The following is a 19,053-nucleotide window of genomic DNA, read 5'->3' as shown; positions in this document are numbered from 1 at the left end:
TAATTGATGTCAGGAAGATAAAGAGTTTGAGATGCGTCCAAAGGTCTTCAGAGAATTGTTGTGTCCCGTTTACACTGTTAGGCTTTTATCAAGTTCTACACAGTTAGAACAGAAAAGGCTCAACGAAACTCTGGGTTTGTTCCAAGATGCTGGTTTAGTGAAATACATGGAAAGCACTTAGTAAAACCAAAAACAAACAGAGCTGTTTTTCATGTTCCAGGTATGAGCAGGTTTTACTTTGCTTTATGTAAGATGCATTTGCATTTGATTGTTTATGAATTTCTTTTTTGCAAACAAAATGTATTTGTTTAAGCATGGCCCATCAAAACATACTAAAGGGCAATTTTTTTCTTATTTATTTATTTATTCTGTTAATACTTTAACGTATCCTTAGAGTTTGTATGATAACTAAGTTTTCAACATTATAACCTAGGACTGGGCGATGTGACCTAAAAAGAAAGTCCCAGATTTTTTCACACCAAAACCGATTTATGATTTTAATTGGGTTTTTTTTCTCTTCTTAAAAACAAACTACAAATACCAAAGAAACTGCTTAAAATAAGTTTTGCATTTATTTTGTCAAAAAAAATTAAAGGAGAACTGAATTTCTCCTCTGTTAATATAAGGCTGGTGACACAGTTTTCACACCACACTGGAACCAACAGCTAACGGAGGTTGTATCGAGTTACACTATGATGTGGTCAAGCCCCACAACTACTATTAAACTATAAGACCAAATTATAATATTCCTATAATTTGTTATGCTGTAATCTTGTAAAATTTAATCTTTGGTTGTGACACTTGAATAAATACAAATGTTTGAAAAGGAAATTTATTTTGTTTTTTGTATTCGACTTTTATCTATAAAGGTAATCTCATTGAGACATGGGTGCCAAATAGAAGCTAATTAAAATGACTAAAAACAAGAACAAGTTTCCAAAGATATAGCAATAAAAAAATTGTCATTAGAGAGGCACAAAAGGTGGAATGAATAATGTCATCATGTTCAGCACTAACACACCGACTGCTTTTATGGTAGAAGATTGAAGAAGAAAAAAGCTTTCAAGTGTCAAAACCACTGTGATTGAATCCTTATATTGAAAGTGGTGGATTAAAATAAATAGAGTTCAGGTTTGATGTAATATTAACATGCTTTATTGACATGATGTGTTTTTCTTATTGTAGGACATTGGAGCTATTGGACCAGATAGAAACTGGAAGGGCATTGGCATCTCCCTGCTGGTTATTATGGCGGTGCTCTCGCTCATTGGCCTGTCCATTGTTCTGCTGTCAAAAGGTGAGACTCCCTAAACATCTGTTACATCATCAGAGTTCAGTTAATGAAAATTTGTATTTAAGCTGTTTATAATACACACCTTCCTCTAATAGTAAAACAGTGCAAATATGTTTTGACTTGTTTGTTCACAGTTTATTGTTTTCTTTTCCTTTTTGTTTGTTTCTTCTGCAGATGATAGTGGTAAACCCTTTGGTTCACAGTTGACATTGGATGACCTGTTTCAAAGAAACTTCCAAATACACGATCCTGGAGCTAAGTGGATCAGTGGTAAGTATGTCACAATGATGAAGTTAAATAGCTGCAAACGTTGTAAATAGTTGAATTCTGTCAAAACTGATCACATACAGTTTATTCTGTAAAACCTTGGATCACAGTCAATAATATATCCATACATGAGAGCTGTAGTGCTGATAACATATGAAGTCTGTGGTCATGGTAAATGAATGCTTAGAGCACCCTTTTTTATTTTTACTATAGGCTACAAGAAATTACATTGAAAAATCACTGGTCACTGTGTTTCCTATTTTTTTATTTGTCCAGGATGAGGGACTGAAACACTGCACAAGCTTTCTGCTGATCAGTTTTTATTACAGCAGAGCACAACTAAAGATAGAAACGGATTAGCTCATTGGTCGTGCTTAAGACTTGTAAAAATGGGGGATAGTTGTGAAAACTGTTTCATCTTGGCACTATCTGAAACTAACACTATTTTTACCCACTTAGCTCTATCCTGCAATTATTAACAAGACAAAAAGTAATCTGATATACAGATTAGTGAAACAGTTTGAGCAATGACCAGGAATGAAAGAACAACAGTACCAAAACCTGATTGTGATCTATTTTCCCCACCTGTTTATGACATCAGTGTTTTAAGGTTTTCTCGGACATTCGCTGAAAAAGTAAATGAATGATGATCCAATGATGGATTTGTGTAATGGTTACTCTATGTCTAAACATAGAAACAGCTAAAAAATCTATGTAGACTACTAAAATACAGAATGACTCAGTAAAATACAGTTACAATAAAGTTGAAAAATAAAAAAGTTTTAAAATAATATCTAAAATACCACTTTTTTTAATAAAGTTTAATAAAAATACTTTAATAGTCAAGTAAAATAAAACTACAGCTACAATAAAGCTTGATAAACTACTCTTACGTAAAGTTTGTGATGTAATATCAAAGTTAAATAAAGAGGTGATATAACAAAATTAACTGTTGAATAAAATACTGTTATAATGAAGTTAGATTACTTTTATTATGAAGTTAAATAGCTACTGTTCCAATGAAGTCAACATATTGTTTTGATAAAGTTAAATAAAGCACTGTAGTAAAAATATATTAAGAAGTGACAATCAAGTTAAATAAAATACGGTCATGATAAAGTTAAATAAAGAACTTTTAAAATAATGTTAAATAAAATTATGTCATGATAAAGATAAATAACTGTTACAGTTAAGTTATTCAAAATAGTTATGATAAAGTTAAATAAATTGTTGTTGTAATAAAGTTAAATTAAGTAGTCTTATAAGGAAACAAATCAAAAAGGAACAATTCACTTAAATATTTACACGTTGTGTCACTTGCTTCAAGTCTCTCTCACTTTTTCTGTATTAAATGAGGACCACAGCATTTCCCTAACCTTAACCAACTGTTGAGGGACTATTATAAAGCTGATTAATGGGGTTGTTGCTATGAGCAGATACCTTATTGCCATTTCCAATATTTTGGTGGGGAAAAAAAAGAAATTTTGGAATTTGATTAATATGTTCAGTATCAATATTTAGCAAGATATGTGAATTATTCCCATTATGTTACTAGAAATGAATTTGAATTGAATTTGGGTTGTATTAAGTTTCCTTTCAAAAGTAAATGATGTTAAAAATAAGTATATAAACATATTTTCTAGCAATGGAGGGAGTTCTACATTTCTGTGCTTTAGTCTTTGATTGTAAAAATAAAGTCTATTTCTATCTATCTATTCAAACAACAAAGCATAGTGTGGATTTGAAGGTTTATTACCTAATGGTCTTTCTATCTTCTCCTCTGACACGAAAGCTCAGTTTGTACATTTGTTTACTTAAACATTACACGAGATACTTAATAGCGGAATAAATATAAAAATAGCTAAAAGTACTGTTGGCAGTATTCAAGGGATATTAAGAAGTTGCCTGTATAACACAATGTATCATCTCTACAGTGAGTCCAAACAGACATTATCATCAGTGTGTTATCACCTGAGTCACTATCAACAATTGCAAATGAAACCCTCTATGGGTGTCGAAAGGGGTCTTTGTGTCACTATCTGTTTTGGTTCTTGTGAGAAGCTCATCCAAGAGTGTTTTTCCTGGAGACGCTGTGAACAACTACCACTTTTTGTTTAATAGTTCTCAACTTTTAAGGCTCTCCAGTGAATGGTTAAAGTTTGTCTGTTCATGTTGGGGCTGTCAGGACTGACAGGACTGCTGTGTCTGGCTTCTTTCAGTCACGCTCAGTTTTTCCACTTCTGAAAGCCCGACCTTGCAAACGTACCTGTTCCTCTAAAATGCTGCCTGTCTCACACACACACGAACACAAGTCCTTGGGTAACCTTAGAAAAGTTTTCTTTATGTATTTTAATGATAGTCCTCGCAAAAAGGTCTACAACATCAAAACATACATCTCCTTTGTTGTGAAGTTCTTCTTGAAAGCAATGAATGGCAATGAAAACTCTCAATGTCTCTTTCAGCACAACAGACAATTGCAGTCCTTGCTGAATGACTGCCATGAGCAGCAGAACAGGACATAAACAAATCTGATATTCACGTTATTAAGGTGTTGTGGCTGGAAAGTTTGCACGCATTTGCTTATCTACACATCCAGCAGATATGGAGCAGCATAAATATTCATTGGGAGTTGTGGTTGTGTCCAACTGATAAATTTTAGTCCAATATTCAGCCCTCTTTAGCTGGTAAACGCCCCACTATGTTCAACAGCTGGCTGCAAACTTTGTGTGCTGTTGGGTGCTGAGCAGATATTGTAATGATGGTGTGTCTGAGCATTCAGGTTGAAAAATATGTTGACAGTAGCAGAATTTCTAAGCAGGAAAATCAAAACAAAGAGCTAGAAGAAGCTCAAATGTTCTGTCAAGTTGGGCAACCTTTGTGGTTTTGTTCCTAAAGCCTCTTGCAGACTGTGAAATTTTTTCAATCTTTTAAGCTTAGTGCAAGCCACATTATGCAACATGGATACGACATGTTGCATAATGGGTACGACATCAAGTTTGATGGATGTAGGCTACGACCTACGTCCATCAATGCCAATACGGCGTGGGGAATGTGGATGCAGTCATGGCAGGTGGAAAAAAGGGCAACTTGGCATGCCAAGGATCTAAGCAAAGAGAGTCTTGGCATTTGGATATGTAGTTTTGGGGGGTTGGTCCATAAGTAGGAAAGTTTAACCTGATTTGATCACTTTTTTATAGCTGCGGTTGAAGCCCTAGCTGGAGATGCAGCTAGCTTCTACCTCATGATATTTCAGTTTTCTTCCTGGACAAAAAGTTTTGTCTTCAAGGATTTGTAATTGTTTTGTTCACCCAGCACAAAGTTCTAGTTGAGGGTTAATGCATTTTCTTTGCGTCGTCAGAGGTGCCACTTTTGGAAAGCCTTTTCTGAGCAAGAGAAGCTTGGAGTCATCTGTAGTTATTGAGACATGAAATATTTGATTAGTCATTCCCGCTGCTGACAACTTGATCCTCAATCTGTTCTTGTAATGATTTGGGGTAGTGGATACCATCTCTCTTGCTATTTCTGTCACACGTCTGTCCTGGTTTGTTGCAGTATTTCAGCAACCACAGTCCTATGAACCTCCCTTTTCTCTGTGCAGATGGTCTTTCCCGATATCCAATAACTTGCACTTGAGGTCATCTTAGACCATAGTAGGTCAAAGTTGCACTGCTAGTTAGTATCTCCTCTGGCTAAAGGTGAGGACCCGCTCTCTTATGCAGAGGGTAAGGCTTGACTTGGCACAATAGATGAAGCTTGACTTCAAATGGCTATAACCGAAGCTAAGCTCATGGTTGCATTGGCCTTGTCATTGACATGTCGTTAGGTGTAGACACAAAAACCACTTGGTTATGGTTAGGGAAGGTCATGTTTTGCCTTAAAATATCAGTTTTTTTGGTGCACAATCCCACCTTTTTAAACTCGATGCGCGACACCTTGCAAACTACTAGAACTTAAGTAAGTCAGCCAATCGTACTACACTATCACATTTCCTTGAATTACTTGTACGATTAATCTTTATGCTCATACATTAAGCTTCTCTGATCACACTAAGCACCGTTTCAGTGACAGACAAATGGAGCATTCGGCATAGCAGTGATAAATGACCGGCAGAATACAAGTATGAAAGCTGCTGCTATGAAGACAATTATAATGCCGTTCTGTAATAGCTCGATAATAAACCGGCCCAATCTATAATACTGCAAATGTTTCAAAAACTGCTACTTTGAGTCTTTAGGCAATGAGTCATTTACCACTGTGTAAGAATGAGTCAGTCCACTGGCTTTTTGTTTCCTTCCTCCTATGCAAATCAGCTTTTAACTGTTTAAATCATTATACAAAAACAAATCACATTAGTCATATATGTCATGTTTTTAATGGCTTCCACAAAGATCTCTCTACTGGCAGATTTATATTCAGTTTTAAAAAATCACTTGGATTTTATCAAAGATAATGCATCATTGATTCAGTATTTACAACAACAACATGTGTTTTCTCAACACATACAGTTAATAGATAGGAAAAAGGCAAACCATAAAACCATGACCAGAAAAAAATGCAGTGACCAACAGAAAGTTCAGGTGCAAATCAATCTCTTCGCTTTGAATTTATTATAACACCAATCATTTTGACAGTTTCAGTTAAAAACTGACAGTTTTCAGGTTTTCAGTTGCCCCACACTATATACACTTGGCTGATGGCTCTTCAGAGTCTGACTGCACTTTGCTCACTCATAACTAGGTCTGTTTGGATCACAAAGGTGCAACACGTCAAACTTGTATTGACCCAAAGCACAAAATAATCATATTGCATCTACAGGGTGTTGACAGGGCTATTGTTCAATACAGCGACTCAGCAGTACTTGGCCGGAGATTTTTGGCCTCCGAATCTGGCAGAAGTGAGTTTTTGAGACATGCAACCACTCAGGTGGTATATTTCCACTGCTTACCTCCATGGCAGACAGTGATATAAGGGAACGACTGGTACCATCCTCTACAATAATCACAGGAACATTATAAATTAGTAGCCCATGGTTGACGTTATGCACTTAATGTAAAGTTATTTAGTTTAGGTTAAAGCAATTAAAGTTACTTTGTTTAGGTTTAGGAAAAGAAACATGGACGACTTTCGGTCTGTTTACTACATTCTTTCTTTAGTCCATCAGCACAATGGTCATGTGATTGCAGCCTCCCCAATTCTGTGGGTTATGCAGGAATTACAGGCACAAAATAATGTGGGGTGAGTTGTTATGCATCACTTTTTGTAGGTATACATATGAACAGTGCATGAAAACAGCCTGAATATTGATGCTACATTCACAACCTACTGTATCTTTTTGATCAGCTTTTAAAGAGGAACAAGTTAATTCAATTCACAGTAGAAGTGAATCCCACTTCTCAATGTTGGGTGCACTGTTGTACACAAGAGCGAGGTTAATTTCTGGGTGGCTAGTTGATTCAGTCTGAAAGATTGAAAGGTCATGACAGCTATTTTGCATGTGTTTATATGGTTCTGGCATAACATATTTATTTGTGTATTTATAATACTTGAAGAGCTAAAAGATGAACGTTGCGAACTCACTGCTCACTCACAAGTGCTAGTAAATACAACCTGAAACTTCAAGCGCAGACTATATAAAAGTTATTTAAAAATCTCAGTACTGTGTGAAGGTTAATGTAATATACATCACTTTATCCGTTCCCGAGGGGCAATTAAAAGGCAAATAAAGTAGCACATGTCAGTTTACACATAGGACATCTCACACATAGCAATAGACAGAGAAAAAAAAATTAATATGTTGGAACCCAAAACAGATCTAGGGTTAAAGTACATACAGTATTATGGTCACTTGTTGCCTAAACATAACCACATGCTTTTGTAGTGTAATCCCACCATGTGCTTTTGTTGACATCTCCCCATCAATAGTGACTTCCCAGAACTTCCTCAGTAACATCCTTATAGTATTAGCTTCTGCCTGGTAATGCTCATGTCTTTTGTAACACTGCTTTTCCTTAAATATCTGTTGTTGCCATACCTAAGCTAAGCTACACCTAAGGACATCATTAGGGCTTATGGCCCAGCAGAGACACAGAGGACATACAGCTCACACATTATACTGTTTTTACAGACGAAGATTTGTCTCCTATGGCATATAAATAGATCCCCATGTGTACAATACTGAAGTGCAACATTAGGGTAAAATGTTGCTTAATTGCCTTAACCTTAAAATTCCTGATATATTCTTCTCTCATCAACAATGAAAACTGTCGAGTGCTTTTACTGACACTACACTGTTAACTTTGCTATTTTCCTTACACCACGATATTATGTTCAATGTTGGCTAACAGCATCAACAGTGGCGTGCCAGGAGACTTCCTTTGATTCTTGGCCTTAAAAAACAGTGTGAAATCATCAGATAGCTGGGACACTTTTAATCACAGCTGAGATTGCATGTCACCTTTATCCTCAGAGCTTTATAGATGGAACTGTTGTCAACTCAGGAGGACAGTAGCCCCATTTTCCAATTACTTTTGCTCTAAAATGTTTTATATTACCATTGATTTGATACATGCACTGCATATAAAATATTCAAAAAGGACTGTGCCTTGTTTCACTGTGGGTAGAGTTTCGAAATGACAAGAGGCCTTTGGAGGATTTTCTAGCCTGTTGAGCGCAATCTGTCTTTCATATTTATTTTCCCGTCATTATACTCCAAAGTGTTTGGAGTGTTTGCTAGTCTATAGCCCTCTTGCCTGAGATTGATGCCTCAGAGCTTATTCATTGACATTTACATGAGATGGGGACCTTGAAATGATTCAGACCTGTCAAATGCATTAATGGAATTCAGGCCTCCCTGGACTGTACTGTTGGTTTGGGATTAGACTGGAGTTATTACAGCCACTCCTGTCATTGTTTCCACTGTTGAAACTTGAAGTGTAATCTCATTGAGCCGAGCTGTCTCAGACAGATCCTCCTAAATAAGACTTTATTTTTGTTGTTGTTGTTTTCCTTCTCACTTGTCAAAACTCTTCTCAGGGGCAACACTAACATCTATCATTCACCAGATCATTTTCTTGTAAGTTTTTTTTTTTTTTAATTTATTTTTGTACCTTTTAAATCTCTTTCAAGTTTTAAAACGGTTATTTTTCCTCATCTTAGCTTTGTAGTTTTAGTTTTTCATGTTATTTAGCAGCATTCTAACATGCTCACAATGCAAGTGTTAACATAATGATGTTGAGCCCAACAGTCTGCAGATTCTGTTGGTGTATTTTGCGCTTTATGAAGTGCCACACATTTTTAGTGGAAGAATGGGTCTGGATTGCAGACAGGTCAGTCTAGTACCTGAACTCTTTTAGTACAAAGCCACGTTGTTGTAACACGCACAGAATTTGGCTTGTCATTGTCTTGCTTGGTCAAGCAGGATGTCCCTAAAAAAAGTTTTTTAGATGGCAGCATATGTTGCTCCAAAACCTGAATGAACCTTTCAGCATTCACTGTGCTTTTAGATGTGAAGTTACCTATGATGTCATGGGCACTAACAACCTCCACCACCATCACAGATGCTGGCTTTTGTCCTTTGAGCTGGTAACAGTCTGGATGGTCCTTTTTCTCTTGAGGTGTCCAAGATTTCCAGAAACAATCTGAAATATTAACTAGTTAGATAGCACCACACTTTCCAGTCTGCAGCATTTCTAAATGTTGTTGATATTTGAAGGTCAGTTTTCAAACTGCAACCAAGTCAGTTTATTAAGAACATCAGCTGGTAAGAGGGCTCAATGGGAAATTAAGAGCATGTAAGTTGTCTGCATATGGTTCTCAACAGCTCAGGATGCCATTACTCCGCTATATCTTTAAATAGAAAGTACTGTTTTGCTGCATGTTAAGGTTCTGAATGTTGCATATTGAACCTTTAAGTTAAAACACATTTTTCTTATTTCTGTCTGACATGGAGGCCAGGTGCTGATGATGACAGTGGCCAATCAGTTATATGTGAATAAAATCAAGAGGCCATGTAAATAATGCAGACTTTGAGCACCTCATGACAGTAAATCCATGCAGCTGACACTGCCACATCAACGCCACTGTTGTGCATAGCGTAGGTGACTAAAGTCACTGCTCATCATGTTGAGTTCCACCCTTACTTTGGCACTGTTCCAGCAAACTGAAATCTCTTTTGTTGGTTTAAAAATTGCAAAGAAAAAAAAATATATTCATGCCCTGACAACCAAAACCAAACCCGACATTTTACTCTGAAAACAAGTCTTTAAAGCTTTCACATTATAGTGTTTTCTAACACAATCAACTATGACATAATAACAATATCTCCCATTCAAATGATGGTCCACCTCTAATTAATTGTGTATTGGTTGGGTCCTGCTATTTGCCACCAAGTTAGCTAATTCAATTGCTCACATTCTTTAGAAGCACTGAAAAAAACAAAAGGGGGAACAACAGCCTTTTAGAAATATTATTATTATTATTATTATTATTCAGGAGACTATATAACGTGGATAAAAATACTACAACAAGCACATGAATACGCGTATTCTCAGGACGTGCTGGGAAACCAGTGATTATTTGAATGAAATACATAATTTAAACAACATTTAAACAACATTTGCAATATGAACGTCACTTTTAGAATCAATTTTATGTCAACACGAAACACTCAAAAGACAGGGAAGCTTTGTCCTACCTTTATTACTTCTTTTGTCTTTCAGTAGTTAAAGTTTAAGCAAGTCCTGTCCTTTGAAATCTAGTTGTTTAGTGTTAATATAAAATCCATTCTGTTAGTGACATCATCTTTATGTATATGAAAAATGTTGTTTAAATTCTGTATTTCATTCAGGCAGCTTCTGCTTACCATAATGACGCTGCCACCTGGTGGTTTCCCAGCAAGCCATGGTAATATGGCCGTTCATGACGGGGTTCTTCCATCGTGTTACATAACCTCCTGAAAAATAGCCGTTATTTTTTAAATGGCTGTTGTTCCCCTTTAATCATAATTACATGCAGTACTTGAGCGTGCCTGTTTCTGTTTTAGATGAGGAGATCATCTTTCGTAGCTGGGATGGAGACGTTCTGAGACTCAACATGCACAGCAATGAGACAGAACTCCTGCTGAAGAACACAACATTTGTAAGTGATAGCTACTGTTTTCTTTAAAAGTGAGAAATGTTTCCAGTGTGTTAAAACCATGTCACTTGCTTCCCTTAGGCTTCACAAATCTGTAGTAAAAGTCTACATGCTGGTATTAATAAAATGACATTAGGTTTTAAAAAGTGATTTAGATACAACATCAGAATATTCCAAGAAAAAATCAATTTTTTTATTACATTATTTTTCTTTTATCAAAATAGGATGAAATAAGAGTTTATTTCAGTTTTATACTTTCTGAGCATCATTAATTTTTGTCACTATGGCAACCCACTTTTCACTTGGCAGTTATTCTGACCCAGCGAAGGTCAACTCAGGTTTGTGAGAAAGCTTTTCAGGTTGCATTAAGACAATAAATGTTTGGCAAGTGTGCCTGTGAAATGCTGAATTTAAAAAATGGTTTGTTGTCACAAAAAAAAGATAAAAGCTAAAATCCATTTCTTATTCTTCCCACAGGCAACTTTTAAGGCGTCAAAGTTTGCGCTTTCTCCGGATCTGAACTTTGTTCTTCTGGGATATGATGTCAAGCAGGTGAGAACCTCTTAATATTCTGGGTGCAGATATCCTGACACTAGTGTTTGGCTTGGGGCTCTTAAAACTGGAGGTTTTCAGTTCATGAACTTAAAAAGATGATGTGACCAACATGCAGATAAGCTATCGATATTCAGAGTCAGCTAGCAAAAGCCAACATTGATTTAGCATTAGGGCATAAGTTTCATAAATCTTAGAAGACTTTAAACATGTTTTATTTGGGAGAATAATACAGGGTTATTAGGTCTATCAGTGGATAGCCTAAAGGGCCAAACAGAAAGCGCTTTTGATGTCTGCCCCTTGTCTGTCTTTCACAATAGATTAGATATACTTCCTTTTTAGCAAATGTCGCAATCCACAACAGCTGTGACTATGAGACACTTTTTGGCTGGACCACAGCATGGACCCTGGGCATGTTGTTGCTGGTGGTGTCATTTAATTCCTGCAGTGCATTTTTTGAGTTTGCATCAAAGTCTTGTGTCCTTATGGCTCCCAACAAGGTCTTTCCATCCAGTGCAACAGCTTGATCTGGGATGGTAGAGGTCAGCCATGTCTCTGTGAAGATGTGCACAGGGCAGTGTCTGATTTCCCATTGCTAAGTGAGTTTCAATTACATTTCATCCACTTAATTCTCCTGTGACTGGACATTAGTCAGACAAAGGCTTGGCAGAGGAACAGCTCTTGGTCCAAGTCGGATCAGCCTTGCCCTGATGCCAGCTCGCCTCCCTCTCTTTGTCTGGCGCTTTCGGTTTCATTTGTCCCCTCTGGTCTGACTGGCCACTCCACTGGCCGCCATTGGTGGGTATCCTGTCACAGTCTGCTGCATTCAGTCCAAACTCCACACAACTTTTCCTGATGTTGATGATAAGTGCCTCTCTATTGTAGACAAGTCATGCTTCAGCAGAAGGGACCATGGAGTTGAAAAAATAGGAAAATATAGCAAAAATGTAGCAAGGATTTGTAAGTTCTTGTAAGTGTTGGTGTTTCCCCATTGGCCATTCTGCTTTTTGTGTTCCTTATTTTCTGTAATCAGTGTAACATTATAGCATGTTGTAATTATCAGATGGGTAAGCACTTTAAGTGAGCACCACAGCTGTAATGTTAGCATAAAAGTATGGTGAAATTAGCATGCTAGCTAGCTAATTAGCCAGCTTGCTAAGGCTTTCAAATATTGCTTGCCATCTATCAGGAGAAAGTGGAAGCTGTTGACAAAGTAACAATTGTAGACTGTATAAATAATGGACATAGTGACCCTGAGGTCACCCATTTCTGGACTGCTGTTTTGAAGCTTTAAGTTCAACATTTCACCCGTCGCCATCTTGGGTTCTTTGGACACAGATGTGACCATATTTGGACAAGAGGTCAGAGCTCTGGAGGAGCGAGGGGTAGATCTGACTCACAGAGTGTAACTCACAGACGGCCTGTAACTTAAGCCCCCCCAAATATGCTTTTGGGCCTTAATAACATGTAAACGGTGAGTTATATTTTAAAAAAAAAGTATCCCTAGTACAGTTGTCAGGAATGTTGAAATCAAAGACTAGATATATAAAGAAGACGTGTCTTCACTTAATCCTTTTTGTAGAATTAAATAACTCATTAAAACTAAACTTAACAGAAAATCGAACTCTTTACAAAAACCTGGGTTATGGGAACTACCTGAAATGACAGAAACCATCTTTGGGTAAAATTGTATGCCGTTTACTGTGAGTTTTCAGTTTGGCCTATGTCCCATTCGCTAACATGGAGGTGGTAGGGTTTATGGCCTGTACTACAGCCATACACCAGGGGGTGATCCACATGTTTGGGCTGCACTCTGGGGGAGCTGTCATGTCATCCATCATTATATACAGTCTATGGTTAAATTTAGCTGTAAAGAGCAAAAACAGACATGTTTATACCTGCTGTAAAGTTGGGCATTTTGACATGGGGGGAATATGAGGATTGACTCCCATTTTGGAGCCAGCCTCAAGTGGTCATTCAAGAAACTGCAGTTTTTGGCTTAATTTTTCAGCTTCGGAGGTTTCCACCTGTGCTGTTAATCAGCCCAGTTAAGACAGTTTGGCTGGCCACTCCTCTCTCAGCTTCCAGGGACTGCAGTGTTGACCTGACAGCTAACCAGCTGAACCAGGACAACTGAGAACAGGTCAAAAAGATGCAGTTTCATTTTGGTAAAAGGGCTAAATAATTTATTAAAACAGAAAACTGTAGATTTCATAAATGTTACCCACACAGGAGGGAATATTGCTTTTGTTGGGGACTATTTTCAGCTGTGGATTAATTTGGTGCACAAACTTTCACAGCAGCAGGATGATGTATGTGGAATCCAGTCAAAAAGAAATGACTCTGTGTGTGTGTGTGTGTGTGTGTGTGTGTGTGTGTGTGTGTGTGTGTGTGTGTGTGTGTGTATACATGGTAACTAAAGGACGTGTCACCCGGTGCAACAGTGAGGCTCACTGATGTGTGTTTAATAGTTTTTGTACAACAATGGAGCATGGCACAGAGGAAGAAGATACACCGAAAATATTTGTTAGACGGATCAATTCATTGTTTGTTTCGTTGTTTGTTTTTCATGGGATTTAAAGACAATGAGATAAAATAGAAGTGTACCAAAGTGGTACTGTATTTCCACCACCAATGCCTACACAGCAGCTGTCATACTTCAGTGATATGTGTTGAAAATTGAATGTAACATTGAATGTAACATTTCCCATCCTGCATTATTAATGGCTATCTTATAACTAACAATTCCATTTTTAGTTATAAGATAACCATTACCATTATTAATGCATCTACTGTATACTGTACAAGCAGGAACCAGAGTGGCATAGTTTCTGCTCACCAGTATGGCAGCAGATTGAGGCTTTGACCTCAACTGCAGAACCTTGATGCTTAGTTGTGTGGTATGCATTTTAGTTTTGTATTATTAAAGCATTCATCGGGCCTCATGCAAGAAACTACATATATACAAACTAATTTTTTCTTATTTTTGCTTGTATCCAGGATTTGTTCTTAATTTGTTAGTACCCATTAATTTTATGGATTTACCCATGTTTTCTTATTTTTACTTTTCTCTTAGGTAAGAAAAAAAGTTTAGTAGTGGTCTAGAGCCCTTGTATCAAAATAAGAGAAAAACATATAATTTTCACAGATTGTTGCCCAGTGCAAGGAAAAATAAGTTTTACATGTGAGGAACATTGAAAAATGCATCAGTATCATTTAATTGAATTTAGATGATGTTTTAGAGTAATTATAATGACCAGATTATAATATTTTAGGGCTAAAGAAATACTACTAAACTTAGTTTCAGTAACTGTGCGTAACTCTGCCAACCAGAGCTGGTATGCAACTAAATACATTTACTGAGGTACTGTACTTAAGTATGAATCTGAGGAACTTTTACGTAACTTTTACTTGAGTATTTTCATTCTTCTACTCCACTACACTTCAGAATATTGTGCTGTTTACTCCACAACTATTATGAGATAACTACTTTACAAATTAAGATTTTTGCGCACAAACATATGGAACATATGGAAACATAGAATTACAGCTAAAATAATTAGTTGGTTAATTACAAAATTATTTTTATCATTGTGTAAGTGATTTTTCACACAAAAAACATTTCATGGTCTCAGCTTCTCATATATACTATATACATATTTTAATTATGTTTTTATTTATTAAATGTATTCAAACCTTTTTGCATATGTACTTTTACTTTTAATACTTCAATTAATTTTCCTGAAATCACATGTACTTTAAGTTTATTTAACACTATGCCAATTTCACTACTGCAGAAGTTCTTGACCTCTTATAAACGTTTTTTGGTGCCATCTCTCCAGTCTTGTTAGTGTCAGAGTTTATGCACTCAGCACAAAAACCTCCCCTTAAATAGTGTTCAGGGGGCGTTACCTGTGCTAATAGGTGATTTAGCATTAAAATAGGATTCAGCATTGATCACACATGGGAAACAACAGATTTGGATGGTTAGCAATGTTTGGTGCAACACGAGTTGGATTCTATTTTTTTTTCTCTTACCAGGAAATTAAGACAAAATATAAGAGAAATTTAAGAGAATATTGCTGCATGAGGCCTGCCGTGTCTTAAACTCTAACTGTACTAACTTTACCCTTTCTTAGATACTTTCTTGCTTGTCAAGCAAAACTCAAGTCTGGTGTCTCCACAGAGCTTTTTTTTATTGTATCTGAGTGATAAACATATATATAATATACTGTATATAACCCTATATATGCTATCTTGTAGTCTTGGTAATGCTGATGCTATGGTTGAGAAAGCTGTTTTGGTCTTTATGTTGTTTTTGTGAATTTCTGTTGACACGTCTTACTAGAAGTTCCCTTATAAAAGTCCACTGAAACATGTGGTTTTCTCCATAGATAGAGGGAACGCATTTACTGTTTGTTTCCTCATAAATAAGAAGACAAAAGTGAGCTAGGAAGGAAAAAAGCAAGCTCTTTGTTTTATTAACTTGTGATGTTGCTGACAGTTGGATGGGATTCTGGTTTTGTGGACCCACAGAATGTTTGTTTTATTTTTTATACCCAAGTGAGCTTTACTTTATTGTAGTGTTCTCAGTTCTGAAACAGACAATGTTCCCATATATTCCGAACATTCCCCTGACTGCTCTCAGTGTCATCTAGAACATCTTTGACCATTCATTGTCAGTGGAGCAGCTCCAGAATTTTTACACTACGACATAAAAAAAGAGATTTTCAGTACTCTAGTTGTTGGATTTGGGAGAGAAGTGTTTATTCAACACCACTGAGTGTTTGCTGAAGCAATATTACACAAGAGGGTGTGCTTTTATGTCATTTGAGCACTATAGTGATGCGTGAGGACCTTGGCGCTTGCATCCGCAAGCTTTACTGAAGTATTTTTATGCTAGCAGCTCTGTGTCATGGTTCAGCTGATGGAGGAAGCCAAACATTTCCAATAACTCAGGAGCAGCTTGCAGTCCAAAAGTCAAAATTATTGAAAAAAGATAGAGGTATCATCATTCCCAAAATTCACAACATGTTGTTATCGAATGGTCTTTTCTTTGTCAATCAATATTTGATGCCATTTGGCATTTCAAAAACAAGATTTTCACTGCGTTTTACAATAACTTAGTCTACATTTCCCATCATGCCTATAGTGCTGGACTGAATAGTCTTTTTTGCAGTTAATTGTGCTGTTTTATGTTATGTTTTATAAAGTGCATTTTTTGTCAGTGTTTATAATGTGTCTGTTCAGAACATGGTGGTTTATGCTGGTTATTTCCATTCTTGTTAGTTTATAGTTTACACCATTAGTGAGTTGTCTCTTACTTTTCACAGTTTGAGCTGTATTGCACTAATCTTGTGGAAAGTTTTTTTGACATTGTGTTATCAATATACTATGATACAGCCATGCAATGGTCCTTGTCATCCAACTGATGAACATTTCTACAATTCTGGATGATTTGCAAGAGTTGAACTATTATTAATATTTTCAGTGATGAATAAGGTGTACTTGCACGCAGGTTTGAGCACGTTCTAAATGTTTTGTGGACCAATCGGATTGCTTGGTCCGAACTACTTGTTGTATAATGTCACATGCGAAGAGGGCCAATCTGGGTCAAACATGCATTAAGTAATTGCCGTAGAAAGAGGTATAATCCAATCTTAGTGCATTGAAAACACAAAGCCAGTTTTCACAGGTCACAAATCACTTGAAACATTCTACAATGCCCTGATTCCTCCAATTGCCTGCTGTCTTGTGTACATGTAATTGTAATCAGTGCTTTTCCTCAACATGGTCATTGAGACAACACACCACAAAAACCTCTTGACATGTTTTTTGAAAGTAACAAAAGTAATTGTATGTCATATTTTCACACACTCGACAACAAGCTAATTTGGCAATTATTGCGGCTAATGAGGCGCCATGCAGCGTTTTAAACAAGTATTTAAGGGAGGAACTATCAAACACAGCATGTTGTTGTGCATTTTATGGATTGCCATTCAGAGCTATGTTTTCCTTGGCTCGCTTTAATTTCACCAACAAGCAGCTTCTAAATGAAACACACATCTGTTCCGTTTGATGCTTTCAATGAAGCACAATGGCAAAGCTGGAGTGCTTGGAGGCTTAAATTCAGAAGGAGCATGCTTGAAAAGAGTGTGTACAAAATTGTGCTTGATTTTCACAACTATGAGTGAAATCACCAGCAAGTGAAAATGCTCCTTATTTTCTGATCATCAGTGCAAAGCTATCACAAGCAAAAGCACTTTAATAATGTAAGGTCATACAGCTCAGATCCTTGAGAATCTCTCTCATTGAAGGGCATTGAATGTTTCACAATAACACACGGTACAAAGGATGAACACAATAACACATGTTCCATAAAATCCATCTTAACAACCAATATTATGGCAGTTTTTTTTCTCACTTATACATTTTTATTACCCACAAGAAGGAGCAAAGTTCTTTAATCTAGGTATTGTTGATGTGGCTATCAACAGGTTCATTAATAAATTCACAGTTATGAATCTATATAAGGCTGGTCTCACAGATAAACAGTCAATGGCCATGACGTCGTAAGACAACATTATTTGATGGTAACACAAAAACATTGCCAATGGAAAGTCAATTCCGAAACAGTTCAACAGCCGCGTTTAGTTTTGTAAAATGGTCTCAGTGTATATTGTCAAACAGTTGAAGTTTGGTAACATTTAGGGAAAGAAGTACTGGGTTAGGTTTGGTAAGAGATCATGGTTTGGGTTGAAATGAGCATGAACAGGATGTCAGTATGACATAATGTGATGTCATGTCATAAAACGTGATGTAGTTACCAGGGGTGTAACAATCAATCAATCTGAAAAGATATATCGATTAAATGAGCAACGATCACGTAACGTTAATGCAAAGTGTAAACACCGATCTATATCATCCTCTTTCAGACGTGCTCTTATTTTGAAAGTCTGTGTCAGGTCACACAGCGTCCGGTAGATGATGGCAAGCATCAGGATTTATTACTACTATTTACTTGGGAAAAAATAATTAGTGTGGAAATGTTTCGTTATATTAATACAAAAGCTGCACTGAGGAAACATGGCATAGCCCACCTGCTGGGCCACTTCACTGACTTCTTGCTAACGTTACGTTAGCTACTCTGTTTCAGCAATGTTGACTGAAAAAATGTGCATGTAGACTGAAAGTCATCTGTGCTGTTCTGTCAGGAGGTGCAGGAACTTAAACCAGTGGTGAGTAAGACAAAGCATAAATAACAGTAAGTTGGTTAGGTTATGAGTAGAGGAAAAGTCTACAAGCTGTTAAGCTAATTTCTGCTGTGTAAAATGCCATAGGCTTATGCTAATAACATTAGCATTTTGTATATTTGGGGGAAATGTTACCTATAAAAGACATTTGTTTTGTCTATGATCCTTGACAGTTATTATTGAGTTTTACACTTTAGTGACAGTTTGTCTTCAAGTCGGACAGTTTGTCTTCATGTCAGACAGCCCTGAAGTTCGAGGAAGGAAGATCATGGTTTGAATTAAAATGAAAACATTTTTTCCAGAAAGCGTTTTCAAATAGAATGATCCAGTTTTAATAATTTCCAGTTATGTATATGTTGTTTTTATCTTTTCTGGCCAAAAGCAAAGAAAGGGGTGGCAGCTTCTCCTGTAACTGACTGTGTTTAATAAGCAGATAATATCAGCTCATATCGATCGCAGGCCCCTAAATTGAATGGAATCGAAATCATATTGTGGTGATGAAACCAGTGATTTACACCCCTAGTGGTTACGTCAAGAGTGTAAGCACTTGCAGTA

The 19,053-nt window shown here is 36.7% G+C and overlaps 1 protein-coding gene across 3 annotated transcripts in view; it reads left to right on the top strand.

The window, feature by feature from the left end:
• The window catches only part of LOC121949023 (inactive dipeptidyl peptidase 10-like), a 172,430-nt gene that overhangs the window by 88,538 nt on the left and 64,839 nt on the right, over positions 1-19,053 (top strand). For all 3 annotated transcript variants that reach the window (XM_042494609.2, XM_088082896.1, XM_088082897.1), the window contains exons 2-5: positions 1,186-1,297; positions 1,469-1,564; positions 10,602-10,696; positions 11,171-11,245. In XM_042494609.2, coding sequence (XP_042350543.2) covers positions 1,186-1,297; positions 1,469-1,564; positions 10,602-10,696; positions 11,171-11,245 — 378 coding nt within the window. The remainder of the gene's footprint in view (positions 1-1,185; positions 1,298-1,468; positions 1,565-10,601; positions 10,697-11,170; positions 11,246-19,053) is intronic.

Source organism: Plectropomus leopardus, chromosome 10 (assembly GCF_026936395.1).
Source record: "Plectropomus leopardus strain MGB_pleo_1.0 chromosome 10, ASM2693639v1, whole genome shotgun sequence".
Classification (NCBI taxonomy): Eukaryota; Metazoa; Chordata; class Actinopteri; order Perciformes; family Serranidae; genus Plectropomus; species Plectropomus leopardus.
Note: the sequence above shows the minus strand (reverse complement) of the source record. Positions and strands in the feature narration are given on the sequence as shown.